Raw genomic sequence first — 25,241 nt, forward strand, 5'->3', positions numbered from 1 at the left:
GCACAAGTGTGAGAAAGCACAGACTGCTTAAGGGGATTGCGGTGTAATCTGGCACCACAGGCAGGAGAGAGTAGTAGAAGACAAAGCTGGCAAGGTGGGCAGGCAGGGGTCAGATTCAGGCCGCCTAGAGACAACGTGGGTCTCCTGAGGGATTTTAAAGCAACACTAGCCCGAACACGGTCTAAGACAATCTCCTGAGACACTGAGAAAGACTGAGAGGGAGAGATAGGAGATACAAAGACAGAGGAGGGACAGAGAAATAGACATGAACTCTGGCTTTAAGGCTGGGGTGAAGGAGGAGAGCATTAAGAAGACAGAACACTTAAGACACAATGATTGCATATGTGAGCTCAGCAAGAAGAGGAGAACTCACCAATGGGTAAATTCTCAAGTTAGCAGCTGTGATATGAGGCATACAAAGGTAAACAGATTCATGGAATAGCCAAATCCCCATCTCTGACAACAGATGGGGCATGGATTTAGAAGAATGGCCTACATGAGAACAGTTTAGGCAGCATCTTTTTTTTTTTTTTCTCAGTTTTAGGGGACACCTTGCTGCATCTCCACGTGTTTACACTGCATTCCAATCAATCTCACCACTTCCATCACCACGAGCAGCCTCCTTGCCAATGACATTTCTCAGGTTTGTGCCTACATGAGCTATTTTGAAAAAATTCACACAGCATGTTTGAAAACAGTTTGCAACCTTAAGAAAACTTGTGTTTGTAGATGATTTTAGAATATTATTAAAAAATACTAGCTAAAAGAGCAAATTCGCTCTAATTAACTCTTCAGACGACATATAAGAGAGATCTACTCTGTATAAAAATGTAGGCAATTCTTAATACACTAGATCTTCAACCAATCAATTCCTAACACACTGGCACTTTCGGCTATTTACCTACGCCTGCAATTTTACTGCCTTATTCCTGCTAAGATTCCGAAGGATTCCAAGAGGATTTGTGGCCTGAACAGTTTGTAATACATCAAATACCTTGTAGGTTAAATAGTCTGCTTACTCATTTTACAGAGAACAAAGAAAAATAATCAATTTCTCTGGAGCAATTAAAATAACAATATTTAAAAACTTAAAATTAATTTGCAGTGAGATGATGCCTGTACAGTTACTACTTGGTTATTACAAAAGATCAGAGAATTTCAAACTTTTACATATTAATATACTGGTGCTGTGTGTCTATAATCTTAGCTCCACAGGAAGCTGAGACAGGACCACCTGACACCAGGAGTTCAAGACCAGCCTCTGCAACACAGTGAGACATTATCTCTTAAAATTAAAAATAAGTGAAGTGCTGGAAGCTGATGGCTCATGCCTGTAATCCTACCTATTCAAGATGCTGAGATCTGAGGAGTGCAGTTCAAAACCAGCCCAGGCAGGAAAATCTGTGAGACTCTTATCTCCAATTAACAACTAGAAAACCAGAAGTAGAGCTGTGACTCAAAAAGCAAAAGGAGCTCAGGGGTAGCACCCAGGCCCTGAGTTCAAGCTTCATGACCACCACCAACAACAAAAAAGTGAAGTATTAAAGAAAGGGGGGAAACGTACCTATAGCAACTCTTAAGCTAAATGTATTCCAAGGCTCTACTGACTTTTCAAGCATAAGTAAAGATCAACAATGCAAAAAAGAAAACAATGAAATAAACATTCCACTTCCTAATTGTATTTCCACAAAAACGTAATTCCTACATACTCATGTGAAAAAAAACAAGGATTTGAACAACACAGAAATGAAAATTCTTAGGAAATAGTTTAAAAAGTACAAACCTTATATGTGTTTAGACTCCATTTTCTAACAAGTTCTAACTTTTCCATTGCAGGACTTTTAATTTCATCTGCCAGAACAACTGGTCCACTTTTTGTATGTGTTCTTTGGCCACCTGAATGATCATAACGAAAGATAAAAATAATCCACATAAAGACAAAGAGGAGAAAGAAAACGAAACACTGATGCTGTTCACACTAAATTACTTTTGCACTTAGAAAACTAAAAAGGCTCCCACAATGTGAAGGACTATAAACTTCCTGGAAGCATGGAAGATACTAAATTTCCCAGTCACTTAAAAAAATGATTCAGGCTGAGAAGTGGCTTAGTAGTAGAGTGCTTGCCTAGTATGCATGGAGCCCTGGGTTTGATTCCTCAATACCACATACACAGAAAAAGCCAGAACTGGCACTGTGGCTCAAGTGGTAGAGTGCTAGCCTTGAGCAAAAGAAGCTCCCAGGCCCTGAGTTTAAGCCCCAGAACTGACAAAACAAACAAACAAACAAACAAACAAACAAGATTCATACAGTCATTTAAAAAATGAATGTTTTTGCTGTTAAGAAATGATAAATGAGAAGACAGATCTAACTTGATTTAAATACAACATATACAAATAACCAAACAGCTTATGCTTCATCGTTCAGTTTTCATGTTTTTATACATGGTTTAGAACATGAATTTTAAAAAGTCTTACTACCAGTACAACAAAATGTGCTAAAACAGACCTAAACTGTACTTTTTCTAAAGAGCCCCACTACCCCCCCCCCATTTAAAAAGCCAGGCATTTAATAAAGGCAATGTAAAGTCCTACCAAACATTATAGTGCTCCAACAACTAAGACATAAAAGCAAGTCTACTACTAGAAGCTACACATAACTTCTGTAGTTACTAGACACTATTCGGAGTGCTCCACCATTCTAGCTCATTTTTCCTGTTTTTATAGCCCAACCACAGGAGCATTTCTACAGGAGCTACACAGAGTTACTACTGAAACTAATCTGAGCATGGCTGTACACTCCTTTAATCCTCCCCACCTACAAGGGAAGGCTAGGAAGATAGCCTGGACAATGAAAAAGCAGGATCTGATGGCATCTGTCTAAGACCTCAGCTACGAGGGAGGTGTATGTGGGAGGCTCACAGTCCAAGGATGGTCAGGTAAAAACACAAGATCTTTTCTGAAAAAGAACTGGAGCAAAAGGGCTAAGGGCATAGCTCAAGTGGCAGAGTACTGGCCTGCAAGCAGTGAGGCCCTGAGTTCAAATTCTAGTATTAGAAAGAGGTGTGTGTGGGAGGGGGGACTGGGGATATGGCCTAGTGGCAAGAGCACTTGCCTCTTATACATGAAGCCCTGGGTTCAATTCCCCTGCACCACATATATAGAAAATGGCCAGAAGGGGCGCTGTGGCTCAAGTGGCAGAGTGCTAGCCTTGAGCAAAAAGAAGCCAGGGACAGTGCTCAGGCCCTGAGTCCAAGCCCCAGGACTGGCAAAGCAAAACAAAACAGAAAAAAGAAGGAGGTAGGGGGAAGGAAAGGAAGGGAAATACATTCCACTGTTAGTAATAAAATATAGAAATATTTTCCACAGCAGAAAGATTTTCATCAATGTTTATGAGAACTCTGGGAGTCTGTGATTCCTGAGGTGGTTGGAAAAACAGGTGTGGAGGAGCCAGGAGGGCAGGGCACCCTGGGACCCCACTGTAGCCCCAGGTGAGCCTCAAGTACCCCCCTTACATGCTCAGGCCCCTGTGGACAGGGCTGCTGGCAGGGGCCAGAGAGGAGTATAAAAATGGGGCAGGCGAGGTGGGGCTGGGGCAGCTGGGGAAGGAAATGAGGGGCGAGGGGGGGGGGGGAAGCTGAAGGCAGGCTGGGGGGAGGTGCGGGGGGTCCTGACAGGGTCACTGGGAGCCTTCCGTTACGAGTGAGTTCTGGGAGCCAGGCAGTGCAGAGTACCAACAGACGAGGTCGGGGAGAGTCGTGAGTGTTGTGGTGGTGGTGGTATAAAGTTTATGATAACAATGACTTGGGATGGAAGCTGTCTAATAATCAAAAAACAATAAGAAAAGGAGAAAAAAAAGGGGCTTAAAATTTTCTTTTAGCCAGCCTGAAACATACAGACTAAGATTGAGCATGGTATATAAAATCACATTCATCTGAGAGTTTACAAAATCCTCACAAAAAATAAAAAGAAGTGTGGAGTTCCTTTTTCCTGTTTTGTTTCTTGGAGGTGGAGTCTTGCTACTGTGTAGCCCAGGCTGTCTCATGATCCTCAGGCCTCAGTTTCCCAAGTGCTGGGCCTTCAAGACGTGTGCCATCACAATGAGCTCCTTTTTCTGTGTTTATAGTCCAGCAACATTAAGTGGCAGCCACATTGATATTTTCCAAGTGTTTTTCAGTAGGTATAACTGGTAAGTTAGGTAGTATTTTGTGGTACTCTGCAAACTATTTGTAAGTTGAGACTAAAATAAGAAAGCAAACTTATCCACTTGTCCTATTCCCAATAATAAACAACTTAATTGTTGAAGCTTCCTTCTTTTTGTTTAACTGAAAACAGGACAGAGGTGCTAAGCTGAGATTGTTAGAAGGAAATAACCGAACCTACAGTGCCCAGAGCAAAGAAAGAATGATTTAAAACAAACCACATTTCAACATGTCTTTTCTTAAGGAAAGATTAAATTTCAGGTTTGAGATGTAATTACTCTGCAAAGGAAGATAGGCTGTCTAGAAAAATTATTTTGCTTTTTGTTAAGAAATAAAGAAGCAGCCACCTAGAATGCCAGAGAAACACACACCTAAGAATACAAAGCAAGTGAGTATGAAACTGAGTTAGTTTAGCTTCAGCAGTAGCAAGAGGGCTTTATCCAATCAGTGCAGTGAATACCTGCAGGAACTATTACATCACTTCCTTGTTGGGCCAGCTGGCTAGCTGCAACCCTGCTAGGAGACAGAACAGATGGCAAAGGTGGCGCTGAGGAACCTAGAAAGGGCAGACATTTGACTGTGAAAATCCTTTTCCTCCTCCACAAACTGTACATCGTGAATACAAGTTCAATGACATTTCCCTTAAAATATTTAAATACTGTGATTCAAGACTAGAATTGATATGTTCACTTTCCTGTAGGAATAAATGCATGACCATGTTGTGTTCCTGTACAAACTTTGCATCAAAACAAAACGATTAAAACCAAACCAAGCATCTTTTGGATTAGAGTTTAATCTTTGAGCAAGTGTGACTAGTTCATATACTGGGATTACAATGGCCAGGAGAGCCTATTCTGCAATATTGTTTCAATTATGGGGAAAAAGACTTAATTAAATGTGAGCTAAGAAATTTCATTGAAAATACTTTAAATGTCTGAATATTAAGTTCATTTTGGTTCCATGCTGACATTTAAAATTTGAATATGGGCTGAGGCTTGCCTAGTATGCATGAGGACCTGGGCCCGAGTCCCAGTACATAAATAAGTAAAAATGGAAGTCAATAAAAATGATGTCAAATAACTCTTATCCACTCAATCCTATCAACTTAAAAGCCATCCCCTAGACAGAATTGCCACAGTGCTTCAGAATGAAGGACTATAGAGCCCAGAGGGCTTATACTATATATTGTTAAGATATGACATGCTTTCTTCTTTTTTATAGCTTTGTTTTTCTAAACATAAGAAAGAATATAGTTCAAAATCTAAACTGTTCTAAACAGCTAGACAATACTACGATAAAAATATATCCATTACTATTATCTGCAAGGGGGCTAATCACCGCAAAGGCATGGGGATCGTTCCACTTGTGAAATTATAAGACAACACTAAAATTAATGTATTTCACTGGTCACCAACTGTAATTATAGCTATAGTACTGCCAAGGAAATGATCGGTGTTGCTACATAGAAATGTTTACAGGTTTTCCTTTCATTCCTAAAAACGAGCACTAGAAATGTTATCCTAGGTAAGAACACTAAAAAGGGGGCAATTTTTCATTTCTATTGAACACACATACACACATCATGCAGGATGTGTGCAGAAGAGCTATTTGACTTTTTTTCTGGCCAGTCCTGGGGCTTGGACTCAGGGCCTGAGCACTGTCCCTGGCTTCTTTTTTGCTCAGGGCTAGCACTCTGCCACTTGAGCCACAGCAGCACTTTCTGGCTGTTTTCTGTATATGTGGTGCTGGGGAACTGAACCCAGGGCCTCATGAGTACATGAGGCAAGCACTCTTGAAACTAGGCCATATCCCCAGCCCCGAGCTATTTGACTTTTAACAGTAGGTCTATCCTTAGGTCTTTAGCATATACAACTGGCACTTGACTGGTGACTGGGAACCTGAACTTCGAAGGGGTTTCCTCCCTTCGCATAGGAGTGAACTCACTGGGCCTAACGTGTTCATATAAACAACGTGGTCTATGCTGAGCGCCTGTATTCCTTCTCAAAATCTGGACTCTTGATACTGATAGAGAGAGGATGATTTGTGAGCAGTCTTAACAAAAACCCTGGGGCAATGAAGACATTTCTGTGCAACTGCATTAGGGGAAGATTCTTGGGAGCTTATGCCTGTTTTCACTGTTTGCCTCATACAGCTTCTGACTTCACTGAGTACGGCTGATAGTCTTCCACTATAACCAAGCACAGCCATCAGTGGGGCTTTACACAGAGCCCTGTGAGTTCTCCTAGCAAAATACTGAACTTACAGGTAGCCTTGAAGATCTCCTATACAGCATGTAAAGTAGAAAAAACAGTAGTTCATTTTCTTACCTCTTTTGAGATAGGAAGTATGTACTTATACAAATAAGTATAGCCACACATTTTGTGGTTACAAGCTAGCTAGTTAATATAACCTATACATCTGTTATGATACAATTTCTGAGTTTTCAGTTCAGTATTTCACAGGCTGGGGATATGCTCTGTGGTAGAGTGGTACCCAGTATCGCAGACGCCCTGGGACCTACCTTCAGATGCTAATCGGTGAAATCACACACACTAACCGAAGAAGAAAATCATTTAAAAAAGTTTCTAAATGGCATAAATGGGAGACCATAGCAATTATATTTATGATCAGTGGGTTTTATTTTTTTGTAATTTTATTAAGAAATAGTTATACAAAGAGGTCACAGTCCCACACAAGACAGGCCGTGAGTACAATGCATCTTGACCAAAGCTGTGTCTGCCAGCGTTCTCCCCTTAAATTCCCCCTCCATGCCTACCTTCAAGTTACACCGTTGAATCTTGTGATCAGTGTTTTATCTGTAAAGTTGGAGGTTCAACTCTTGTGCTGTCTTCATAAAGGTAGCATAGGGTTAACTTCTCCCCTCCTCTACCCTAGTCATTTACAAACACACAGGCTCTTACCTTGATATGCCCCTGCTTCAAGAACCCTTTCTTTGGTACTGTCAAAGCCATGAGATGTAATTTGAGATTCTGAGAGACCGAGTCCAGATGTTAATGAATGCTTCAGATCCTTAGTAATATATGAATAAAAGAAAAAAGTTGTCAAAAAAAATCCCATAGCACATAACAGTCCAGCTGATATTATGATATTTTCAGATAATTATGATATTTTAATCACATCTCACACCATTTTCCTCTTTTCCTTTATATTGTTATGGTATTCTATGATATATAACCAACAGCAAATATAGCAAAATGTACTACTAAGTGATACAGTTTATATCAAATACAACAGGTTTTCATTATTTAGAACTAAGTAGCAGGCAGATATCAAACTTTAATCTAATAAAATTTTGTGTATGCTGATGCTGAGCTTGAACTCAGGGCCTGGGTGCTGTCCCTGAGGTTTGTTGCTCGAGATTAACATTCTACCACTTGAGTCATAGCTCCCTTGTCAGCTTTTTGGCGGTTAACTGGAAATAAGAGTCTTACAGGGGCTGGGAATGTGGCTTTGTGGTACAGCGCTTGCCTAGCATGCATGAAGCCCTGGGTTCGATTCCTCAGCACTACATAAACAGAAAAAGCCGGAAGTAGTACTGTGGCTCAAGTGGTAGAGTGCTAGCCTTGAGCAAAAAGAAGCTAGGGGGGCTGGGGATATAGCCTAGTGGCAAGAGCGCTTGCCTCGTATACATGAAGCCCTGGGTTCGATTCCCCAGCACCACATATACAGAAAATGGCCAGAAGTGGCGCTGTGACTCAAGTGGCAGAGTGGAGCCTTGAGCAAAAAGAAGCCAGGGACAGTGCTCAGGCCCTGAGTCCAAGGCCCAGGACTGGCAAAAAAAAAAAAAGAAGAAGCTAGGGACAGTGCCCAGTCACTGAGTTCAAGACCCAGGACTGGCAAAAAAAAACACACACAAACAACAAAAGGCAGGAGGAGGTTCAAGTGGTAGGGCACAGGCCTAGCATCCTTAAGACCCACCCTGATACCCAAAACCCCCAAACACACAGATCACCCCCCGCAAAGCTCCAAATAACAACAACAACAAAAAACTCAACCCTAGGCATTAAAGGTGTTTTCATATAATTTAGGATGAGTAATTTTATTTTTTGAGTAATGAAGACAGTAGAATCTACCAAAGTCATTAATGTACCTCCTTATCATCTCAGAAACATAGGATTATAAGTATCCTCACCCTTAGCATTATACTTACAATGTCATCTTAATTATATTAGGGCATGCCTATATATGAAAACAACCATATAATTAACTCTAAATAGAGTAACTACACAGAGGTTACTGAGAGACACAAATTTAAAATGTCACCAGCAGGGTGGAGCAGTGGCACTTGTCTAGTCCCAACTACTCAGGAAGATCACATGGGCCCAGGAGTTCAAAGCCAGCCTGGGCAAGAGAGTGAGTCCTCATTTCAAAATAAATAAATAAACAGACAGACAGGTAATAAAACATACAACTTTATACAATAATAATAGCTGTCATAGAAACTACCTTAGAAAAATATAGGCAAGGCATACTTTAAAGAGATGGGACACATTTGATACAAAAGGAAGCAATACCTAGGGAAACAAAGAAGTAGGGGCAAAGAGACAGCTAGGAAATCATGAACTTCAAAAATAAAGTAGTGCTAGGGACCTTATCATAATGAAAGAAACACAGCTCAACAGAACAGATTGGGCTTTCAAACAGTCCATGGGAGTGCTTCTTAAAATCCTAAAGGCAAGAAGTCTGTGTATTCCTAAGAATGAATGTTACTCTATGTCTAGTAAGTCTAAGGAATCTAAGGAATTAAAGGCCCTGAATCTTATAATCATTTACCTAGTATATACCAAACACAACTCAAGCTCCTATAGCCAAATAACCAAGTTTCTTGAATAGGAAAAGGAAATGTGGGTCTTAGGTCTCAAATGGGTTTCCCGATACATTGTATTTTTATTCAGAGTTTTCTTCTGTCCTCTGTGGTAGCTCTGAGGAATGACCTCATCTTCATGAGCAGTCAATGAATAGATTCTACAGGTTTTTTTCCACAATGACTAGTGATGCATAGTTCCCACTTTTGGGGTTCTGGGGATGGAACCCAGAGCCTCACACATGCTAGGCAAACCATCTACCACTGAGCTATGCCTTTCCTAATACTCTAACTTACCACATAAAACACATGCTTGAGCATGTGTATTATTTACTGAACCAACACATAGTAAGAATCAACTTCCTGAGAGTTGCTGCTCTGCCACCAGAGAGAAGAGGAAGGAAATATGCAGACCCTGTCTACGCAGATGACAAGTGAACAGACCTATGTCAGGTAGTCATAAATGAGGCAGATAAATAGTAAATAGTGAGACATTAATAGAGATTTGGGCTTTTTATTTAAAGACAGGGCAAGAGGGATAGAGTGGCAGGTCGTCTCTGTAATCGTGCATGGGTGCTATGGGGAAGGTCTCCGAGGAGACTGACACACACAGGACACAGGTCTGAGATGGGTGTGTTTGCCTTTTCTTGCAATCGATCTAAAAAATACTAGGCATTTGAGTCATTTTCCAGTTTGAGAATATTGTGGAAATTCTTAGGAAAGCAATGCAACAGCAGCTGTACTGGGGAGGAGGGAGCCAATCAGAAGCTAAATAATAGAACACATATTATAAATACATATATATGAGCTGATGTACGTTTTCAAGAAGTCATGGAGTCACCTTCTACCCTGTGTTGCCAGGCCTCTAGACAAGACAACTTTAGTGCTGAGGGCATTTGACTTCGCTCAAAACCCCTCCCCCCTCCCCGGTGGTTCCCAGAGATCCTTGATGTAACAGACACAGGTCTAGAGACAAATGTTGTTTCCTTGATGGAAAGCAGCTGGAGCAGTGCTAATGCCTAACCTAATAGTAGCAGAGAAGCCTGGTCCAAGTGGTGCCAATGGACCTCTCCAATTCTCAATCTGAAGAGGAGGATACTAAGCAGAACACAAAATGACATGGGCTACTTAAGAGGAATGAGCGGGTGACTCGTGTGAGGAGCAGGAACAGCTTCACCTCAGCTGTGTCTAATAAATTTCTCGAAATCTGACAACTATAACTTGATTCACAAGTGACATTGATCAAGATGCATTCTACTCATAACCCGACTTACGGAATTGAAACCTTTTTGTACAACACATTAATAATCAAGACAAGTGGTGAACTATGGGATGGGTTTAAAATGGTGAGAATAAATGGAAGGGGTGGCGCTGATCAAAATGCACTGTACTCCTAATCTGACACGTGGAACTGGAAACACCTTTTACAACTACTTAAAAAGAAAAAAAAATAAAGAAGACTCAATCATGTAGAGCATTTGTTGCTTCCTCTCTAATGGTACAAGTTGTTGCAAATTTCTACTCTATTACTCTAGCAATCCCTAACAGCATTCATTATAAATAATAGGCAATTTACAAGTCAAAGATTCATTTGACTTCTTTGTTGTTTTTTTTGGCCAGTCCTGGGGCTTGGACTCAGGGCCTGAGCACTGTCCCTGGCTTCTTTTTGCTCAAGGCTAGCACTCTCCACTTGAGCCACAGCGCCACTTCTGGCCATTTTCTGTACATGTGGTACTGGGGAATCGAACCCAGGGCTTCATGTACACGAGGCAAGCACTCTTGCCACTAGGCCATATTCCCAGCCCTCATTTGACTTCTTTAGAGATTAAATTTTATTCTTCTTTAAAAAAAACAAGTATTGCTGAGTGCCAATGTCTCATGCCTAAACTCCTAACTACTCAGGAGGCTGAGATCTGAGGATCGTGGTTTGAGGCAGGCCTGGGTGGGTAAGTCCGTAAGACTCTTATCTCCAGTTAACCACCAAAAAGCAAGAAGTGGAGCTACTGCTCCACTGCAGAAAAAGCTCAGGGACAACTCCCAGGGTCTGAGTTCAAGCCCCAGGACTAACGCGCTCGTGCCGCGCACAAACACCCCCCCCAAATAAACAAACAAGTATCATTTTGTACTTAAAAGCAGAAATATCATTGCTTTAAAAATATACCATGATTTTTGTCCTCACTTCTTTCCCTCATCTAGCTCTTGCCTGTATACTAAGAAACACAGAGTAACTAACAAATTGAGAAACAGTATAGGAGGGAATGACTAAATTGCTGGTGAGATTTCTAGGATGATCACTTGTATCACAAATCACATATAATTATGAAGGGTGAGCATAAGCTTAACAAGGGTATCTCATCTCAAAAACACAAGCAAGGAAGTCAACCCAAACATACACAGTGAGAATCAGAATGAAAAATGGACAGTATCATTTTCTGTGCCACAGTGACACCATGTGGCCAGCCAACTTAGGACAACTCAATAAGCTACCACATTAAAAACCAGTCATTTTAAGATTTTACACAACAAATACATATAAATACATTTTTAACGTATCTGAGAAAACTGTGGTTATGATTCAGTGCTATGCATAAGATCACTTGACTAGCCTCTAAGTGTCCATAATCTAGTGCTAAGCAATACATTTGATACTTTTTGGAACTTAATTAAAACAAAAAATGGGTTTGAGGTTAAAAGAAATTTCCTGTTTATTTTTCAGGAAGATAGGGGAGGCAAAGTGAACGTTTAGGCAATATATGTCTAACAGATCTTGAGCTTAAAACACTGAAAAAATGCTTCTGAAATGTTTCCACTCATGAAAAAGGGGTAACTGAAACCATAATGAATCTCGTAGTGCAATTAATATACACTTTAAAAAAAAAAGGGAACAAAAAAAAGGGAACGACAAGAATAGGTTCCAATGGGGAGACGAATCCTAGGGAGAGGACTAAGAGGGTAAATGGGGATGAATATGGTCAAAGTAATTTATATGAATGTATGAAAATACAATGAACCCTCTAAAATTGTTTGAAGGGGAGAGAGTAGGATAGTGAGGGAGGCTGACAAGGATACAATTTTTACATGTGTGGAAATGTCACAATGACTTCCCTTATACAACTAATATATGCTAATATATTAGCATATATTAGTATACCTGTAAGCCCAACAATTAGGAGGTGGAGACAAGTTGGTCCTTGAATGGTAAGTTTGCGACTGGCCTTAGCTAAACAGCATGACCCTATCTCAAACAAAAATTAACTTATGTTCACCAAAGGATACCATTAGAGTGATAAGGCCAAAGAAAATTACACACATGTATGAAAATGTCATAATGAAACTCATTATTTTGTACAGTTAATATATGCCAATAAAAAAGGGGCAAATATACTGAGGAAAAATAAACTACTATGGTTTAAATGTGGACTAGCCCCATCTGTCTGCCAAGGCAGGAGTACTGAAAGGATGCTGGAGCCTTTAAGAGAGATGAACGTCTGGTCATAAGTCTGTGTTCTCTGAAAGCAGGTTATTGCAAAGCACTTGGAAGCTGGGCACTGGTGGCTCATGCCTGTAATCCTAGCTACTCCAGGAGGCTGAGATCTGAGAATCGTCCTTAAAAGCCAGCCTAGGCTGGAAAGCCTGTGAGACTCTTATCTCCAATTAACTATTAGGAAACGGGAAGTGGTGCTGTGGCTCAAAGTGGTAGAGCGCCAGCCTTGAATGAAGTGTAGGGACAGAGCTTAGGCCCTAAGTTCAAGCCCCACTACTGACGAAAAACAACAAAAAAGAAAAAGTCTCCACAGCATGTGGTTGTCACCGTCCCCTACTTTCTTTGACATGTCCTCATTCACCACTGGTGCACACATTGCCATCGTGTACTGTCATCTGTCATGTCGGGATGCAGCATGAGGCCCTCAACACAGCATGTAGCTGGCAAGTACAGGGCCCTAAATGAAATCCCAGAACAACAACAATAGTAACAGCAACCACAAAACCCTAAAAACCACAACAAAAACACCCCAAATTTCAATTTCTCTGAGTCAAGTACGCCACTTTAGAAAGGTAACAACAAAATCAGGAATAGCTACTTATGAATTACAGACATACAATATGCAAAAAAGAGATCAGACCATGCCAATGCTGAAAAAGCTCATTTAGATTTAATATTTTCTGTGACAAATGAAATTAAGTTTTTTTTTTTTTTTTTGGCCAGTCCTGGGCCTTGGACTCAGGGCCTGAGCACTGTCCCTGGCTTCTTCCCGCTCAAGGCTAGCACTCTGCCACTTGAGCCACAGCGCCGCTTCTGGCCGTTTTCTGTATATGTGGTGCTGGGGAATCGAACCTAGGGCCTCGTGTATCCGAGGCAGGCACTCTTGCCACTAGGCCATATCCCCAGCCCCGAAATTAAGTATTTTTATAAGGTTATATAGCAAAATAGTCAGACATACTCTCATTCCGCTCTACTGCTAAGATAAACATCAAAGCTTAATGGTCCTGGAGCTTAATCTTACCAAAACAAAAACCAAACCAAGAAAATATTCCTATATTTTGTCTATTGTTTTCATCTCAACATTAAAAGACTCATCATGACTCTTAGGGTCAACAAAAAGAAAAGTGTTCTTACCCTACTAAAGCCATGTTCATGGGAGTCGTCCACTTCTCCATTACTCGTCACTGGAATTTCGGCTGCTGAATTTCTGGGAGAATCTTGAGCCATGGTAGACTCCTTAAAGAAAGGAGAGAAAAAAAAACCCACTAAAACCAAGCTATAACAAGCAAATATTCCAAGCACTATATTCATGTACAAAGCACTGCTATTGGTTTAATATTTTTATATTGTAACCCACTTAACACTTATGAAATAAATATTATAGAAAAATAATTTAAAATGAACCTAACTGCTTTCTCTTCACTCAAAATTTCTTGATTTACAAGAAAGTCCTTGGGCTAAGAATGTAATTCAAGTAGCAGAGCACCTACCTAGCAAACTTATAGGCTTGAGTTCAAATCCCTGTACTGCATCTCTAGAACTAAAAAATCCAATTTTTCAAAAACAGTAACAATACAGAGGTTAGTTAGACCCCACAGCCAAATGGAGATGCTACTTAAGGAAAGAGTAAATGACCACAAAGCCAAATAAAGTATTATTCAAGGTGAGCGACAGAGAGTACAATAGATGGAAGAAGGAAGAAGTTCATAAAGATCTGTTAGAGGATACTAAATGGTTCAATCAATGTGGAATTGCAAAAGGAGAGGAGGGAGAAAGGGATACAGAAAACATATTGGAAGAATTAATGAAGCCAGGCCTTGATGATGGCTCTTGCCTGTAATCTTAGCTACTCAGTAGGCTGAGATTTGAGGATCGTGGTTTGGAGCTAGCCTGGACAGAAAAGTCCATGAGATTCTTATCTCCAATTAACCAGCAAAAGCCAGAAATGGAGCTGTGGCTCAAGTGGTTGTCAGCCTTTAGTAAAAAAGCCAAGCACATAGTCCTGAGTTCAAGTTCTAGTACAGGCAGGCATATGGGCAGAGGCATGTGCATGTATGTGCGCACACACACACACACACACACACACACACACACACACACACACCACACGAATTAATGAGCCAGGCACAGTAGGAACACCTATAATCCCAGTATTCTGAAGGCTGGGCAGGATGACAAGTTGATGGCCAGGCTAAGCTATATAGTGATACCCTAAGGGGAAAAAAAGTATAAGGATTTAAAGGCCAACATTTCCTCAGATTTGCTAAGATAAAACTCAGATAAAAAAGGCACAAAAAGCAATGGAAAAGAAACCAAAGAAGTCCATGCCCAAGTCTATCATGGATCAACTATAGTCATGAAATGCTCAACATTCTGATAAATAATTCTGGCAGTTCTGTCTTATAAACACCACAGAGATACTTACTTGAGCAAGTGACCAAAACATTATAAAGAGCTAATTTTGAGAACCGCAAGAGAAAAGTAAACATTACTATCAAGGAACACAACATAATTAATAGCTGACTGCTCAACGTAATTTTATAAAGGCCTGAAGAGAATGGAACCTTTTCATAAAATCAAAACTTGAGCATGGAACTGACCTAGAAAATGAACATATTGTATAACCCGAGAAGTGGAAGATGGGAGCATCAGTGGGTAAAGAGGTTATAGTGAGGGGCTGGGGATATAGCCTAGTGGCAAGATTGCTTGCCTTGTATACATGAAGCCCTGGGTTCAATTCCCCAGCACCACGTATATAGAAAACGGCCAGAAGTGGCGCTGTGGCTTAAGTGGCAGAATACTAGCCTTGAGCAAAAAGAAGCCAGGGACAAAAAAAAAAAAGAAGCCAGGGACAGTGCTCAGGTCCTGAGTCCAAGCCCCAGACCTGGCAAAAAAAAAAAAAAAAAAAGAATTGCTTCATTTATTTATGCCAGTGATTCTTAACCTTCTGCATCTTATAGTCACCATGGGAGCTTTTTGGCTAGTCTACAGAGATTGTGATTTAATGATGGGCCCTAGGGAGCCCTCATATAAAGAGCCAGAAAGCTTTTAAACTATTTTACAAAGCTAAGTAAGAATCACTGCTATCACTGCTCTAGACAAGACAGGAAACTGGATACAGCAAAATCAGCTGCATAAATAAGTAACTATTGCATTTATGTTTTAAAATACAATTATTTAAGGACCTTTGCTGTATTTTCAACAATAATCCTTGCTACTCTTTAAAACACACAGACAATCTTAGTGTTGGGAAAGACCTACAAAATCATTTGGCTCAATTTATAATGGAGATCAAAGCCACAAAATACCACCATACACCTATTAGAAGGACCAAAATTAGGATAAAACCAAGTGTTAACAAGTATGGGAAACAACCAGGCTCTATGTTGCTTGTGCCAACAAAAGCTAACAAAATCTTTAGGGAAACTACTTAGCAGCATTAAAATTAAATATATCTCTATTTGCTAACAGTGATTCTACTCCTGGAAATCTATCAGAGAAAATTAATATCCATCAAGAGGTAAGTATAAGGATTTAAAAAAAAAATGTTTTGCCAGTCCTGGGCTTAGACTCAGGGCCTAAGCACTGTCCCTGGCTTCTTTTTGCTCAAGGCTAGCACTCTGCCACTTGAGCCACAGCGCCACTTCTGGCCATTTTCTATATATGTGGTGCTGGGGAATCAAACCCAGGGCTTCATGTATATGAGGCAAACACTCTTGTCACTAGGCCATATCCCCAGCCCCAAGTATAAGGATCTTATAAGCAAGCTGGGAGGAGGGGCTCAGCATCTTATCCCAGCTACTTAGGAAACATAGATTGGGGGATTGAAAGATTTTATTTTATTTTATTTATTTATTTTTTTTGCCAGTCCTGGGCCTTGGACTCAGGGCCTGAGCACTGTCCCTGGCTTCTTCCCGCTCAAGGCTAGCACTCTGCCACTTAAGCCACAGCGCCGCTTCTGGCCGTTTTCTGTATATGTGGTGCTGGGGAATCGAACCTAGGGCCTCGTGTATCCGAGGCAGGCACTCTTGCCACTAGGCTATATCCCCAGCCCGAAAGATTTTATTTTAACAAAATAAGCACAAGAGAGTATACTTGTAACCCCATCTATGGGAAGGCATAGGTAGGAAGATTGTAGTGCAACGGCTCTCCCTGAGCAAAAATACAAGAATTCATTTGGACATATAAAGCAAATGACTGACTGACTGAATGAATGAATGAATAAAAGGTTGGGGGCCATCATTTAAGTGGTAAGGCACCTATCTAGCAGCAAGCATAAGCCTCTGAGTTCAAACCCCACTACAACTTATATGTCAGAGGAGTTTTACTCAAAATTGCTAAGAATTGTAAACAACCTAAATGAGGATCAAATAAATTGTGGTTGTCAAGCATGGAGGTACACACTTGTAATACTGGCTACTCAGGAGGTAGAGGCAGGATGATCATTAGTTTGAGGCCAGCCCAGGCAAAATCAGTGAAGTTCTATCTCAAACAATACAAACGAACAACTGGGTCATGGTTCAAGTGATACAGTACTTGCCTAACATGCATGAGACACCGGTTCAATCACTAGTATTAAAAATACTGTAGTATGTGGTATACAATGTAATATCATACAGCATTAAAACAGAGTGCTGTTATTAAAAAAATAAAATAGGAAAAAGCTGACTTAATGCTCGGAAATGAAGCCATAACCAAAGAATAAATATTGTATGATTCAATTTAAAGGAAAACCAGTAAGTGGAGGCAGAAGAACATTTTTTTCCTAAGGTAGAAGGGCTATGTCACATCCCTGGAGTAGGCAAACATTTCTTAACACAGAAAGTGAAAACAATAAAGAAAAAGACATTGATAACTGGACTTCATTAAAACTAATAAATTCCCAATGACATAACTGCCACAGACTGGGAACAAACAGTAAAAGTACATATGACAAGTGACTGATACTCAAGACATAAATAACTCATGCAATTCAAATATAAAATGGCCAAGATTTTACCGTCACAGAAGAAAACTATCACCTGCATAATACTTGGCTACAGTCTGAGGTGGCAGACCAGCTGTTCCTCTGTTGCTGTTATTAAAAGATCTAGAAGCTAACAGAGGAGTTTTTTGTTTTTTCTTTCCTTCCTGGCTGACTGAATTTCATGTTCTGCCATTCTTTAGATATTTTCCTTGGATGCAGTATTTAGTTTTCAGACTAGATCAAACAAAGAGTATGTTTGCCAATGACACCTAGACTGATGTAGTTATTTCTACAATGAGAAAATACTAGTGTGGGTGTGTGTATGTATGTATGTATATGTGTGTGTGTGTGTGTGTATGTGTAATCAAGACTCAGAAAAGGCAAAAAGAGATCTTCTAATAACCTTATGTTTTTGGGTATTAAATGACAACTGAAATGGTCTAGCTACTTTTTGCAGACTATCTGGTGCTATGAAACTTGTTTAACAGTTTCACTGTTCCCCACTGTAATGCTAACAGTAATCTGTAAACAGCTCATCTTTACTGGATGTTCACACTAGGCTAGGTACTATGCTAAGTACATCACATAAATTATTTAATTTAGCTCCCTCAACTGTGAGGCAAGTATGCTTTCCTCAATTTTACTCATAAAGATACTAAGGCCTAGAAAGTCTGGGGAATTTAATAATGCATCCTCCTGCAGATGAAACCCTATGGGAATAAGAACATTTCATGAGTACTTACCACGTGCCAGCCACCATTCTATGTGTTTCTAACCTATTAGCCGATTTGATCGGTTTCATGTGTATATATATATATAAGCTCAGAACCAGCTCCTCAACTTGTAGATGTATGAATTGAACCTTCTATTTCTTTCTTATTACCTTTTACATTTTATCTTTGAATTTAGGACTTTATGCTTACTAGGCAGTGCTTTATCCCTTAGGCCACACCCCATCATTTCAACTGTGATTTTATTGCCCTGTCTGTAGCTAAAAACTTCTTGTACTTTTTCTAACACTACTTATGTTTTCCAAAGCCTGAAAAGTATCCCTTGACATGAACATGACAAAAAAGGCACTTCATTTGACAATTCAACATTTGTAAGTGGGAAGAGGAACCATTAACAAAGGTGCATCTGATGACTACAAACTATCTTAATAAGGAAAAGAAAGGCATACAAGGAATGTTTCTTGCTAGTATCAACAAATTACATTATGTATGGAAAAGCTTAATTTGTGAACTGTTTAGAAACCTAGAAACTTTACCAAAAAGATAGAAAGATCTATTTTAGCCCTTATGAGTAGAATGTCTTCAAGACACTATTTAACCTTACTGCTTAATCCAGTTTACCAGAGCAAGTAAAAACAAAATGTAGTGATTTCCTTAACTTTTTTCTGTTTGTTTCCTAACTATGCCATGTTTTAAAAATTGTTGTTTGAGAGTACAACAAAAGCACTTGTCAAGCAGTTCCAGTGCTTGAGTCAATGCTTATGTTCCATAGGCATTTTATTCTGCTATCAAATAGTGATTTTCTTCCAATTTCAAGACAGTCCAAAGGGGTTACGATTTAACACACCCACCTAAGGGTCCCACGCTTCCTGACCAGTTTTTACCCCTTCCATCATTCTTCATCCCATCTATTCTCTCCTTTCATACTCCTCTATCATATATGTACATATGTCCATGAGTGTTCTTGCTGTATTTTTCCCTTTTTCATTCACCCCACCTCCACCACTATCCTTTTATTATCTTATTTCAACTTCCTGATACTCATTAAACTGTTCGTTGTTCAAAAGGCTTACTCCATGGAGTTTCAATAAAGGACTAGATTCTTCATTTCAGTCAATTGTAGACAAAGATCAGTAGAGAGAAGGGAAAAAGAAGAGAAACTGCAAATATTCAACCCTAAGTGTTCCAGTTATGGCCCCATACAATGAAGGCTGTAGTACTCGGTGGACTAAATTATACATTTCAACAGAGACTATAGTTTGTTCTAATACCCAAAAGCACAAATGCCTTCTGTGTCAGATGAAATTATTCAGATTTTTGTTTGCCTACCAAGAGAGAAAGCAATTCTATTAAACTCATAATTCAAATACTCTGAGATTTCCTTCACTACTTGTGAAAACGAAACCTTTTACAAATGGTTAATGAATTTACTGCATAGTGTTAATTCAGCATGGTTCAAAAGTAATTTGGTGAATAATCCTAGGGCATGCATTGTAGGGCTAGTCAAGCTATCAGAAGACATGAACTTAAAAGTTCAGCTCTGACTGAGTGTTGGTGGCTCATACCTATAACCCTAGCTACATAGGAGGTTGAGATCTGTGTATTCTGGTTTGAAACCAACTTGAGTAAAAGTCTATGAGACTCTTGCCTCCAACTAACCATCAAAATGTTGATGTGGAGCTGTGGCTCAAGTGGTACAGCAACAATCTTGAGTAAAAAAGCTTAAGGACAGTGCCCACACCCTGAGTTCAAGCCCCAGAAGCAGCACAAGAAAAAAAAAAAAGGCATTACCAGAGTCTTACATTTGAAATACATCTCTACTGACATGAATTCAATATAAAATTGGCTGTTTCATCTTTCTCTTTAGTCCAATGAACTAAAACAGGTAATATATATCTAGTACCTACATATTTACCTGATATGTAGTATAGGTAGTATATACCAGAATTACCCATAAAGCTTTCAAAAAGAAACAAAAATATATGAAGTCCAGTGTCTACCACTGCAGGTTCAGTGAATCTGAAATATAAATTCAGTAGTTTTGTAATTATCTTCTGAGGTACACCAACCAGAGAGAATGACAGTGAAATAAATATGAACCTAGTAGTAGTATCAGTTCCAAAGAAACTTGTAGCTATCGTCATATTTCATATTTAAATAAAAAATCAATACAGCTTTTATATGCATTTTTAGGTGACAAGCAAATGATACTCAAAAATCTCAGAGACAGGAATCAGTGGTGCATACTTCTGATCCTAGCTACTCAGGAAGCTCAGATCTGAGGATCACTGTTTGAAGCCAGCCTGGGCAGCAAACTCTGTGAAACGCTAACCTCCAATTAACCACCAAATAGCTGAAAGTGATGCTGTACTTCAAATGGTAGTGTCAGACTTGAGCAAAAAAAGCTTTGGGAAAGTGCCTACGTCCTGAATCCAACTCCTTGGCAGCAGCTGGGTGCTGGAGGCTCACACCTATAATCCTAGCTATTCGGGAGATCTGAGCATTGGGATTCAAAGCCAGCTGTGGCAGGAAAGTCTATGAGACCCCTTAACTCCAATTAACCACCAAAAAGCTGGAAGTGGAGCTATGGTTCAAGTGGTAGAGCGTTAGCCTTCAGCAAAATAAAAAAAAAAGTTTAGGGAAAATGTCCAGGCTCTGAGTTAAGCTCTAGGACTAGCACGAATAAACAAAACATTATATGTATATGTGTGTATGTATATATATGCGCTCCTATTACAAAGAAACTTCTTTCTTATACTTCCTGTTGCTTTCATTCATAGAATTTATGTTTAGAGAAACTCAGTCAGTATGGACAGTCTAAACTTTGACTGAGATGGGCTGACTTTACCAAACAATAGAAAGACTACCCAATCACCTCAGAATTAGACTTGACATCTTCAGTGGCTGGCTTAGATGCACCCAGAGTTGTAGTATCATTGCTGCAGTCAGACATACCTAAAAGTAAAATGTGTTGGACACATATTAAATAACTTAGTTAAAAGAGCTGTGTCAACCCAATGATACTCTTCAAAATATTCCACAGCACAACTTATTTGTCGTCACAATTTGTTCTTCAAACCTATATTTAAGTAGTTATGCTGGGATCCAGTGGTTCACAGCTAAACCTAAAGCTCATGTTGGATATTTTGGGGACTATATAATTCAAGGGTAGCCAGGCAGAAAAGTTTGCTAGACTCCATCTTCAAAATAACCAGGAAAAAGTAGGGCTGGAAGTATGGCTAAAGTAGTAAAATGACAGCCAACGAAGTATGAGGTCCTGAATTCAAGTCCTGCCAAAAAAAACCCTACAATTTTATGAGTATCTGTTGGCTACATCAGATAAGCATTCTAAAAACAAAAATGTTCAGAAAAAGCACTTACGGAGAAGGACTAAAAACAAATTTCATAACCAATCATGGAGGCATAGGCCTTTAATCAGCACTTGGGAAGATAGAGTTTGAGGCAGGAAGATTTTGAGTTCAAGGCTAACCTGGGCACCAAAACATGACTATAATTGTTCCCTGTTTTAAGTGATATACAATACTTGGATTTTATCATGAAAGTTTAATAAGCTAATTTTGCTTTTAACTTATTCAACAGCACTCTGAGGATGTCCACTATATAAGAAGAACAATCCATTTAGTTAATAGAAATCAATTAAAGGAACAGTAAAGAAAACGATCTCTATTTGCAGACACTATAAGAGTGTGCCTGAAAACCCCCAAGGTGTTAAAATAATTCGTTGAAGTACAAAAATACAAAATAAGAGACATTTTGAAAACTGATAAGTATTCTTCAAAAGGCTCATGATGGGGGCCAGACATAATAGCATATGCCAAAAAATCTCAGCTACTTAGTAGGAACTGGTAGGAGGATCATGGTCTAAGGTTGACCTGATCAAATGCACAAGACCCTACCTGAAAAAGAACTTAAAGGAAAAGGGATTAGAGTACGGCAAGTGGCAGAGTATATGTTTACCAAGCGAGAGGCTGAGTTCAAACCTCAGTGTTATCCAATAACAAGGGTCATCATTATGAAAGGTGGAAAAATTTACTGAATAGAAGAGATGGTAGAGAACAACTAAATTCAATCTACGTTCCTGAAATAGGGTCTGGGAACAGAGAAAGGATAGTAGTTGAAAACTTGGGTTAGTTCAAATAAGGTCTGTAGTTTAATTAAAATTATATTCCTCCAATGTTAATTTCCTACTCTTTTTTTTGCCAGTCCTGGGGCTTGGACTCAGGGCCTGAGCACTGTCTCTGGCTTCTTTTTGCTCAAGGCTGCACTCTAGCTCTTAAGCCACAGTGCCACTTCTGGCTTTTTCTATATGTGTGGTGCTGGGGAATCGAACCCAGGGCTTCATGTATATGAGGCAAGCACTCTACCACTAAGCCATATTCCCAGCCGTCAAGCTCTTGATAATTATGGTTTTATAAGATGTTAGCATCAAGGGATCTCAGGTGAAGAATAAAAGGAAATGCTCTGCTATTTTTTTCAACTGTTCTGTAAATCTAACAGATTGAATGTTTTTTAATAACAGTAAGAAATTTTGAGAGGAAGTGGAGGAATTATCCTTAGAAGGAAGAGATTGCAGGCTGGGAATATGGCCTAGTGGCAAGAGTGCTTGCCTCGTATACATGAAGCCCTGGGTTCAATTCCCCAGCACCACATATACAGAAAATGGCCAGAAGTGGCTCTGTGGTTCAAGTGGCAGAATGCTAGCCTTGAGCAAAAAGAAGCCCGGGACAGTGCTCAGGCCCTGAGTCCAAGGCCCAGGACTGGCAAAAAAAAAAAAAAAAGAAGGAAGAGATTGCTTCCACTATGACATGAATGGAAGAAGCAATCTACAGACAGTGAAGATTGTATTGGAAAATAAGGCCGTTCACTTTTGTTGTCTTTTACTTTCTTGTGAAAAATGAATTAGCATATTTAGCACAGTGTTGTTAAACAGTGGTAACAGTAGTACCAGTTAGGAAGATATATCATTACTGTCAGTCAGCTCTAGAAAAGACCAATAACCTGAGACAGATAAACAGAATACATTTTCTGAAAATTGGAGGGAGAGATAAATACCAAATCTGTTATTTGTATTTTTAAGTGCTCTAGTCTACTTCATGTTTATTTTATAAAGCTATGCTTATTCACAACTTTGATGACTAATATATATAGGAGTGGTAATATTAAAAATTAATGACTTGCACTGGTGTTCATGCCTGTAATTCTGGCTACCCAGGAAGCTGAGATCTGAGGGTTGCAGTTTGAAGCTAGCCCAGAGCTCAGGCCCTAAATTCAAGTCCCAGAACTGGAAGAGGAAAAACAAAGTTAATGACTTGCAATTTGTGTTGTTTAAGATAGATTTTCTGCTGGAAGTATTATTGCTCAATGATAGAAAATGTACTTAATATCAGTGAGGTCCTAGATTGAATCCTCAGTACCCATTCTCAAAAGATATAGTTTCTGATTTTTATATAAATATAGTTATTGTAAAAGATTACCTTCAAAACAGAATGATAAAGCTGGGAGCCAGTGGTTCACACCTGTAATCCTAGCTTCTCAGGAGGCTGAGATCTGAGGATCAACTTGGAAGACAGTCCAGGCAGGAAAATTCCTGAGACTCTTATCTCCAATTAACTACCAAAAAAGCTAGAAGTGGAGGTATGACTCAAGTGGAAAAGCATCAGCCTTGAGCAAAAAAGCTAAAGAACAGCACCCAGGTTCCGAGTTCAAACCCTAGTACCGGTACAAAAACAAAAACAGAAAAGAGAATGATAAGTTACTATATATAGTACCATTAATGTTTAGACCAGTTATACTGGAGGCTAAAAATGCCATAAGTCATTTCTATAATTAGCCAGAAGTATTCATTAACTAATGAGTGTAAAGATCAAAAAGTCTACAAAGTAAATTACTAATTGGCATTTGTAAAAATACATACACGTAATCTTAGGTTTATAAGTTACTTAACTGCCTGGAGTTATTTTTATTTAAATTAACTTCTGATCTCTCAAACTGAATGAAATCTATCCACAAGGAAATCACATGTAAGAATTTTTTTTCTCTTATTTATTGTCAAAGTGATGTACACAGAGGTTACAGTTTCATACGTTAGGCATTGGATACATTTCTTGTACTGTTTGTTACCTCCTCCCTCATTCCCCCTCCCCCCTCCCCCTTTCCCTCTCCCCCCATGAACATGTAAGAATTTTTAACATGGGAGAATCTTTAAAAATTTTTACTTTTCAATTGTTATTATAAAGGTGATATACAGAGGGGTTACAATTATATGTCAAGTAATAAATACATTTCTTTTTGGACAATGTCACCCCTTCCCTCCCTCTCTGCCAGTTTTTCCCTCCCATCCCCACTAGAATGGGAGAATTTAAACCCAGGCCAGTTAGAGCATAAAGCAAAAAATAACCAATGCAAAAAGAAGCAAAAAGGAGGAATGGCTCATGCAGTCGAGTGCTTGTCTAGCAAGCACATGCCCCTGAGTTCAATCTGCAATACTGACAAAAAGGAAAAACAAGAAATAATCACATAATGCTTCTCTCTTCGTATCAATATGTTTGTTTGTTTTTTGGCCAGTCCTGGGTCTTGGACTCAGGGCCTGAGCACTGTCCCTGGCTTCTTTTTGCTCAAGGCTAGCACTCTACCACTTGAGCCACAGCGCCACTTCTGGACATTTTCTATATATGTGGTGCTAGGGAATAGAACCCAGGGCTTCATGTATACGAGGCAAGTGCTCTTGCCACTAGGCCATATCCCCAGCGTTCTTTGTATCAATATTAATCTAACTATACAAGCTATTTTGATAGACTTCTACAAATCATTTTAGATACGAATAAAATTAAGTTCATGTTCATTAAAATAAACATATCAGACTAAAGAATTATAAAATAGGGGCTAGGGATTTAGCTCCATGGAAGAGCACTTGCCTGTCAAATGCAAGGCACTGAGTTCAGTCCTCAGCTCTGGAAAGAAAAAAAAAGGAATTACAAAACAGAAAGCTAACTGGGACTGGTAATCTGATAATACT

General features: G+C 39.5%; 1 protein-coding gene across 4 annotated transcripts in view; it reads right to left on the reverse strand.

Moving 5' to 3' along the window:
- The window catches only part of Arfip1 (ADP ribosylation factor interacting protein 1), a 54,297-nt gene that overhangs the window by 20,905 nt on the left and 8,151 nt on the right, over positions 1-25,241 (reverse strand). The window contains exons 1-6 of one of the 4 annotated variants that reach the window (XM_048333391.1): positions 23,701-23,844; positions 21,081-21,160; positions 13,643-13,744; positions 7,121-7,229; positions 4,660-4,755; positions 1,784-1,896 (exon numbers count right to left, since the gene is read on the reverse strand). In XM_048333391.1, coding sequence (XP_048189348.1) covers positions 1,784-1,896; positions 4,660-4,755; positions 7,121-7,229; positions 13,643-13,744; positions 21,081-21,158 — 498 coding nt within the window. In that variant the 5' untranslated portion in view covers positions 21,159-21,160; positions 23,701-23,844. Of the gene's footprint in view, positions 1-1,783; positions 1,897-4,659; positions 4,756-7,120; positions 7,230-13,642; positions 13,745-21,080; positions 21,161-23,700; positions 23,845-25,241 lie in introns of those variants that run through there. The other 3 variants (XM_048333393.1, XM_048333395.1, XM_048333394.1) reach the window with 3 other exon arrangements.

Source organism: Perognathus longimembris, chromosome 24, assembly GCF_023159225.1.
Source record: "Perognathus longimembris pacificus isolate PPM17 chromosome 24, ASM2315922v1, whole genome shotgun sequence".
Lineage (NCBI taxonomy): Eukaryota > Metazoa > Chordata > Mammalia > Rodentia > Heteromyidae > Perognathus > Perognathus longimembris.